Raw genomic sequence first — 8,705 nt, forward strand, 5'->3', positions numbered from 1 at the left:
GCATACAGCACAAGAAAAAACTGAACTTACAATAAAGTGCTATGAAAACTTTCCAATTCATACTACATTTCAACGCTGCCAAATTCGTTACTCTGCCACTAGATAAACTGGGCAGAATACTTAACTTAAAATCGTACTTAAGGGTGTTTTTGAAGTTGTTTATGACAGCTGTTCCCTTGACGCACCAGGTCAAAACGAACAAAGCCAAGCCCTTACTGACTTCGCCAAGAGTCCTGGGCTGTCACTAATTTCTGTAGCCAAATTCCCTCAAATTAAAGATACAAAGCATCCTCCAGTTGCTGTTCTATTATGTTTTATTGTGTAAAATTTTAAGCTTGCTCTTTGCCCAGGGTAGCAGGACCCAATCTTTGGATGGTAATTTTGCTACACTATGTGCAGCAATGTTCTCTTTTCAATGCTGGGCAATAAATTCCACAAGGTATTTTCAAGTAGTATGGATTTAATCTAAATACAAAAGAGCAATCACTTTCTAGCATACAAGTTCAATGTACATACTGGTGTTCTAATAACATGCACTACAGGAAGTTTCTATTGCAAGTAAGCATCACATGCAACACTTAACTTTAAAGCGGGGCATTTTAAGATTTGTGGACATGACAAAGCTAAGTTTGATGCGTAATTCTGAATCCCTTAACAGCAAGCTCAAGTAATTAGTTCGAGTGCTTCATTAGTCCAAAGCGTCTGAGCGCAGCATGCTTAGCCGTATCTTACTGTAACCTGTTTGAATGTCATGTAGTAGCCATCATACGGATTCATGATCAAGGCAACCACTGTCAGAACAGGATGTATTTTAATAAGGAACTTTGTGGGAGTAGTTGCTTATGTATGAACATTCTCTTTGAAGTCACTTATCCGAGCACGAGCACAGTGAAATTTGACTATGGCCCCACCTAGTTCACAATGGTAACAGATTCAAATTAAACTGTACAAAAGTCTATCTGGATGTTATATTTTTCTTGAAAGTATGTCAAGATATAAAACTTAAACTTACAACGATTTGTAACCAAAACTTTAATCCCAAGATCTCCAAAGTTTACAGTGACATGACAACTTCTGCACAATAAGAAAGTATTATCTCTACAATGTACCCTTATGCATAAATATCATTTTGCTCCTTTAGTCATCAGCTAAGAAAACAGTAAATAGATTATTACATTTTAGCAGTTTCATCTAAGCAATGCTCTACACCCCAAAATATAAAATTTAATCTATATTTTACATAACAGAAAATTTGCGGTAATTTTGAGATGGTACAAATTAGAACTTGCAAACAGTTTTAGAAAAATGCAGCTACAAGGTTTCATATTCCCTTTCCTGGCCATTGTTTGTATTCTGATCACTATTCTGACTAAGTTTCAAGAGCCAACCCTAAATGGATTGCCAATCTGTGATTGTAGCAAATGTTCACGATTTAACATTCCATGTGTTATACAATTTATACTGGAAGCATTTGCTACTGCATGGCTTTCCAGGTTTATTTAGTAGGGTTATTAGTTAACATTAATGGAAATTCAAGTTATGCTTAAGGGTACACTGTAAAGCAACAAGTTTTTTACACTTCATATGATCTGCTGAGAACCATATACAGATTCAACAACTGTTACATTTGTCACCTGTTACAAAAGACAAGAAAACAAAATTTGACAGCTAAAACATTTTTAAAATGCACCAAGCTTATGAAGTCTTAAAGAAAACAATGTTCTGTACATACTCCTTTCCTCAGATCTAACGTGACTTCCTGTACACTGCTCTTCCTCAAGTTCTATTTCCTGTCATTTGACCTGGAGCGGCTAAATAGAATAAATAAATTGAAGATTAAATTGCATTGCTTGACAAAATCAAATGTAATTCATTACTCAAACTGTGTCATGTTTTGTAATTAAAAAAGCTTAACTTAAGTTTGAAGCTAGAACTCCAGCTAGAACACCATACACCAAGTCAAACTTCTTCTAATTACTGTACTAAAAACAGATTTAGATTCTTCTAATGAATAAACTCTACCAAGTTCAGTTCAATAAAGATAGCATTCTTACCTACGAGATCTGGAAAATGAACGGGAAGGCTTATGATTTCTTTCCCTTGATAGTGATCTCTCTCTCCTTCTATCCCTAGAAAGGGATCTGTAACAAGAACATTCCAGATTACAAGACAATTTTTATGTACTTTCTGATCCTGACAAAAATCAGAATACAGTAGCAATGTATTTAACAGCATAAACCCTCTTAGCTCTTGAATGCCACATTTTAAAAATTGCTCATACTTGATTTCAACTATTTTAGTAAATGTTTAGTTATACTTGAAGGTATTTGCTCATTAGATATATTTTAATCATTTCAAAAGTGAATTCCAATTATACATTACAATAATCTGATATAAATAGTATGTGTTATGTAATTTTGTTGAAACGATGAACGACGGCAACTAAGTGGTGTAATTTTATGCTTACGCTGTTCTTTGACAATATAAAATTTGAATGTTTAGAAATAATCATTATTTCCCACAGGAAATTCTCTTCTGCACCCCCATAGTTAGTTTAAATTCACCGACAAGCCTTCCCCATTCCATAAACATCACAATTTACCTGCTGCGGCTACGGGAGAAACTTCTCCTTCGTGGAGATCTACAACCAGAAAAGGAAAAATGAGTCTTTTCATCAATTCAGCACTACTGGGGTGAGGCAATTCCCAACTTGTCAAGTCACTGTTGGGCCCAGTGAATGTGTCAAGATAAATGGCACCCATCGTCCAGCAAAATGGAAAGATTAAGGCAGTAAAACAAAACTCAGCATGATCAGCACGTTTCCAACCATGAGATTGCTTTAACTAAGAAACCTTCATAGCAAACCTGTCCAATGTAGCACTTCCATCTCAACTAAATCCTCTGCCTAGAACACTATCCAAAGACCCAGTAGTAGTTCCAAAATGGGTATAACCACTGTTTTGGAACCCATGCAAGGTAAGAGTCCACACAGGACATAGGGTACCAAGTGAAAGACCAATGCACAGTGACAATGCCATTAAACGCTCTATTAGAACTGCATATTTGTGAATGTAAATTTTAAAATGCCATAGTGTGTTTAGACTACAGAACCTTAGTCTGCCCGGTTCATCCCAAAAAGTAATTGTTTTAAGTTCTGAAACTGTTAGTAAAACCATTTAAAGGTGAAAGGAGTTGGCAGATTTTTGCAAGGAAGGAATAAATGTTAGCAATTAAGTGTAGTTTGCCATCTCGCATGCAAATATACTGCAGTTTAGTTACTTATATTAAGTTTCCTTAACACCCTTAAAAGTTTTATTCAAGCAACATATGTATGTTACCACTAAATTATGCACAGCCAGCCTTTGATTGAGAAAAGTAATTACTTATAAGCCGCTTACTCCTTATTTTAACCAGCAGTAAACTGTATAAGCAGGAAAAACTTACTAGTTTTTGGTTTCAACAAGCTAGAAATGGTGAGGTGAGGCTGCCGGACTGACTGCCAAGAAGAATTTGCTGAAAAGGTTTTGCCAGATGTTGCGTTGTATTTAGTTGGTTGGCGAAGGGGGTGTTGTGGATTTTTCCTGCTTTTTTGTTAGCCGAAGGCTGCTGCTGCAGTTGTTGTGAAGACATTTGGTAAATAAACAGCTGAGCTGATTGGCCGGGAATGTGTGGGCGGTCGAGGTGGCTGCTGCCGATTTGGTTAAGGTTGGAGAGAAGGCTGAGAGAAAACAGCATGCTCGGGAACCAAAGGGCGGTGCAACCTGACGACTGGCCATGCCTGGGTCATGTGAAACGACACCAGCCAAGCTGAATGGGGCGCGCTGGTCACATGACGCTGAAAGGGCTAGTTGACTGGCTAATGCAGACTCAGAGGGTGGTGAGAAGAGACATGATGGTGACTCTGTAACGGGTTCATTTTTATTAATAGATGGACCAAAAAGCATAAAAAAATGAAAAACAAGCCATCAGTACAACCATCTATTAGCTAACAAATACTCCTACTGTGTTTCACTCTTATCTTGTACAGACTTCCTTAGCCTGTTGCAGGTGATTATCAGTTCTTGTAGAAGCCAGGATTTAAGTACTGAAGTGAACAGTTAATACCCAACTTGACTGGGTCAGAGAATGCATTATCAAGTAAAAATTTAATGTTGTAGAATTCAAAAGATAGCAGAGTCATATCTCGCTAATTTTACTAGTGAAAAATGCAGCTAAGTAACTATTACTTAAGCATTCTTAAGCAGTTGCCTGCCGGGCATATACCTGTGCTAAAATGGGAAAAATCTGAGTGAAAAAGCCAAGCTGCTGTAATGTTTACAATAATGGAGAAAGAAAAGCAAAAAATCTAAGTTTGAGTACTGGGAAGAAAAGGAAATGTCTAAAGGATGAATAGACTTCAGAAGGAAAGAAGATAATCGACGTTAGAGGGCACTATGAACTGGCATAGATACCTGAAGACAAAAGTCAGTGTTTGACAAAATGTCTTCCCTTAACATGTTTAATATTTTAGAAATGTTTGATTTCATATCCAAAATCAATATGCTTTTTAAAAAATCTGCTATGCCAAATTATAATACTGTCAAGATCTATGTACATTCTGTGATCATAGATACCTGCGGCGAGGTGGAGGACTTCTTCTACGGTAATCATCCCGAGGGCGTCTACCCCAAGAAGGAGGTGGACCACGGTTCCGACTACGCTTTTCACCATTGGACAGCTCCACTCTGACACGGCACCCACAAAGTGTTCTGGGGGGTGGGGGGGGGGGAGAATAATAATCCTTAAAAAGCCAAACTGAACTAACTTCCCTTATCTGTGAATTTTTTAAGACAAAGTAATTTAGACACAACCTACAAGGCTTCCCTTATTTGTTTTGGAAAACAATGAACATTTTAATGTAGTATTTTAATTTCTACTAAGCAAGTAGAAACAATGTGCGAAAAATGAAGCACTCTGTTTACTGTCTACAACACAACACATCTGAAGCCTTTTTTTTACACAAGCTATTTTTAAGTCAATAAACCTCTGCAATAAGAGAGCTTTAAAATATTTAAAGAACTTGTATACAAACCTGGACAGCACTGCAGAGTTTGGAAGGCTCAACAATGATAATCCAGCATACCAACACAAGCAAAGGATCAGCAATACTTTAAAGAGTTTCTGAATCATTTGGATTTACTTCCCCTTAAGAAAAAATGATCTCCACACAAGTAGGCCATGTTGCTTGTCTATCAAGAACACGTAAGGAAACCTCCATTTACTAGCTCTTCTCAGCCAGTCTACTCTCAAAACACACTTCTCAACTATTAATACCACAACCAGAATATGCTGTAACATTACTCTGATTACCTAGAGTACACAAGCACTACCTCTTCACCCCAGAAATAAATGGCATGACTTTACCTCCCATCTAGTTCTCGCACTGCATCAGCAGCATCACGTGGATCTTCAAATTCAACAAAGGCAAAACCAGGGGGATTGCGAGCAACCCACACACTGCGCAGTGGTCCATAGTAGCCAAAAGCACGTTCCAATTCTGTCTTATTGCCATTGTTCCCAAGGTTCCCTACATAAACCTTGCAGTCCAGTGGACATGAATCACGATGCATCTCTGAAAAACATGGTAGGGGGGAGGAGGATGTGAATCAATTCTCTTTATGAACAGGGCCCAATACTTACTGTGGCAAGACAAAAAATACCTTCAATTTATTTACTCGTTACAAACTTACAAAGACAGACATGGGGAAAACAGTAAACGCGACTGATACGTAACGGGCAGACTTTATAAAGCTCAAACCGTCTAGTGCTACGGGAAACACCTCAAGATTTCCTAAACTGGCTTTATACTAAACTCCATGAAGGCGCTAGGCAGTTCTTTATTTGTAGGTTATATCAGTGAGCTGGGACTCATTTTTAATCAAGGAAAAAACAAACTTGCAATTAGTATGAGGTAGAGGAACGTTGCCGAACCGCCTCCCGCTGAGCCAGGCAGCCTTGGCGTCCCGCAGTTCTCCCCCCCCCCTCCCTCGCCGTGACCCTGAGTATACAGCAACGGAGTCTCCCATGCCCAACCACCTAATATCTTGATCTCCTTCCATCCATTCCACAGTAGTAATTGCCCGGCGGAAGACGCGACGCCACTCCGACTACACAAAATGGCGGCGGCTCTTTGTCCGCTGTTGCAACCGCGCGGTCTTACAACCCCAACCCCTTACTCACCGGCTTCCGGGCTACGAGAACTATCTTAAATTGCTGCTGCTACTACAGCTACTTTGCCGTCTCCTCCTTTACTCCTCTCAGCCGCCCGGCTTAAACGATCTCGTTCGCTTTCCCGCCAAGACACGACTCCTCCGTCGTTCTTTCTTCTTCACACTGGACAAAATGGCGGACGACGACTACGCGCCCTAGGCTTATATATGCCCTGCCCCTCTTTGCAACGTAAATAGGATATTCGCCAATTACAGCTCGTCTCTCTGTGATTGGCATTTCAGGGCACCCTACCCTTCCGTCGAAGCAGCCGAGCCTCAGGGAGCTGCTTTTCTTTTACGTTCTTATCGCCCTGCGGGCTGGGTCACCTCACCATAGCAACCTAGGGCGGGAGGCCAAGAAGGTTCGGCGGGATGAAAAGTATCTCATGGAGGTACAGAGAGCGCTCGAATTTATGCTGAAAGTGGCATCTCTGTTGTCTTTTCTAACAAATACTCCCTCGGAAGGATTCTTCCGCGTGGTACATTTCTTTCTTTTAAAAAGCTGAGTTCCATGCCTGTAAAAGCTGCTGGATGGCCTCCTTTTAAAGTATTGTATGATACAGGGTTATACTTATCCTATTTGATGCTCTACAAATTTAACCAGAATCCGCACTAGGTTGTGGTTAAAAATCCAACCTCCCAATAATGGAAAGAGTTTCCCAAGTTTGAGGATGCCATGTTTAATTTTCAGAGGGGTTAACCGCGTTAGTCTAATTGCAAAATTGTAAAGAATCCATTAGTACCTTTACGACTAACCAACTTTATTGTACCATAAACTTTCGAGAACCGCAGCTTTCTCTGTATGTGATTAAGAGAGCTGTGGTTCTCGAAAGCGTATGCTACAATGAAATTGGTTAGTCTTAAAGGTGCTACTGGACGCTACTATGTTTCATTTTGTTACTTGAAAGCTCTTCTCTGGCCCCAGTGGTTTTTATTTTCTAGCGTTTCTGTTTAGAATCTGACTGAAATGTATACAGGAACTGGATATTCAGAAGATGAATGACATTTTGTCTGTGGTTGAAGATCTTCGTTTTAAACTTAAAAAGCGTTTATGGAAAGTTTGTTTTCTAAAAGTTTTCTAAAGTGGCAGGACTACAGCCTGTTTGAAATCTGTGTCTTCTGCAGCAGGAAGTACAAGTTATTATTAGTCATGGGAAAGAGATACCTAAATGCATCACTTTTTAAAAAGTGGTTAACATGTTTGTAAAACAGCAGAATCCTTGTATATTTGAATGAAGCATTGCATTTTCTGACTCAAGCCCTGGCATTCAAAACTGGTTATGGTTTTAGGGTGCCTGGAAATTGCCCCCCTGTGGATCAGCTGGCCAGGCAACCATGGGACCCACTGCCTTGCAGGATTGAGGCCCTGTGCAATAACGACAGCACTGAATAGAGCAGTTGCAGAGCACTTTCTCATGGAATCAGTAAGTGTCATTTGGATGGCTTCAGCATGCTCCTCAGAGGGGTTTCCTGGAAAATGGAACACCCCATGGGCATAGAACTGCAGATCCTGCTGGGGCCACACAGGCATGGCTGTGGCTTGCTGTTTGCCATTGTTGCACATGTTTATCTTTAGTATCTGTACAGGTGGTGGTTCAACAGGGACGCCTGGGAGCATGACTAGTGATGTACGTTCTAGTCACCAGTTCTAGCCTGATTCCTGGAGTATCCTGCCTTGGGCAGCCTTTTGACCAGCATGTCCACCACATTCGCATGCTGTGCTAGGGACACTCAGCCTATCTCCCCATGGCCTTGGGAGCAGTTCACAAAAGCACAACCCAGTTCATCGGATCTGTTCACAATTTGTTGTTCAACAAAGTCTGGAGCAGTCTACAAATCTGTTCCTGTGTTTGAGAGCAAATACCCCTGTTTGCCCCCCCCTTCCATCCATGACTTGTCTCAGTTTTTCCCCTAAAGGAGAGAACAGGCCCACCTAGAGATGGTAGTAGGCAAGACATGGCTTCTGGGTTGCTGGTTGACATGGGCTGAGAAGTTGTTGAGAAGCTCCTTGCTGCACTGGATGTCTACAAATCTTCTGGGCCAGATGGGGTGCATCCAAGAGTGTTTAAAGAACTTTCAAAAGAGCTTGCAGACCCTTTGTCAATCTACTCCCAGGCTTCTTGGAAGACAGATGATGTGCCGGAAGACTGGAGGAGGGCAAATGTTATCCCAATTTTCAAGAAAGGGAAAAAGGATGATCCAGGGAACTACAAGCCAGTCAGCCTAACCTCTGTTCCAGGGAAGATACTGGAACAGATATTAGTTTGCAAGCATCTGATGGACAACATGGTGATATGGAAAAAGTCATCGTGGATTTATCCCCAACAGGTCCTGCCAGACCAAACTCATCTCCTGTTACTGAGTGACAGACTTTCTGGATTGCAGGAATGCTGTTGATATAGTTTATCTGGATTTCAGTAAAGCAGGTTCTTCATGATGTTCTCATGAGCAAACTGG

At 40.6% G+C, this 8,705-nt stretch overlaps 1 protein-coding gene across 1 annotated transcript; it reads right to left on the reverse strand.

Annotated features, from left to right (window-relative positions):
* Window positions 1–442: 442 nt before the first annotated feature.
* On the reverse strand, window positions 443–6,376 carry SRSF3 (serine and arginine rich splicing factor 3). The gene is made up of 6 exons (XM_054979936.1): window positions 6,220–6,376; window positions 5,404–5,611; window positions 4,614–4,748; window positions 2,603–2,641; window positions 2,055–2,141; window positions 443–1,811 (listed from the first exon to the last, which is right to left on the reverse strand). The coding sequence occupies exons 2-6, from the start codon at window positions 5,607–5,609 to the stop codon at window positions 1,784–1,786; spliced, it is 495 nt and encodes a 164-aa protein (XP_054835911.1). The 5' UTR covers window positions 5,610–5,611; window positions 6,220–6,376; the 3' UTR covers window positions 443–1,783.
* Between the last annotated feature and the right edge of the window lie 2,329 nt (window positions 6,377–8,705).

Source organism: Eublepharis macularius, chromosome 5 (genome assembly GCF_028583425.1).
Source record: "Eublepharis macularius isolate TG4126 chromosome 5, MPM_Emac_v1.0, whole genome shotgun sequence".
Lineage (NCBI taxonomy): Eukaryota > Metazoa > Chordata > Lepidosauria > Squamata > Eublepharidae > Eublepharis > Eublepharis macularius.

Bases quoted from the DNA above. Each gene is read 5' to 3' on its own strand.
- SRSF3 (XM_054979936.1), bottom strand. From the start codon at position 5,609: ATGCATCGTGATTCATGTCCACTGGACTGCAAGGTTTATGTAGGGAAC. The intron at 4,749-5,403 runs GTAAAGTCATGC...CCCACCCCCCAG, and splicing joins GTGCGAGAACTAGATGGGAG to AACACTTTGTGGGTGCCGTG. The intron at 2,642-4,613 runs GTATCTATGATC...TTCTGGTTGTAG, and splicing joins AGTCCTCCACCTCGCCGCAG to ATCTCCACGAAGGAGAAGTT.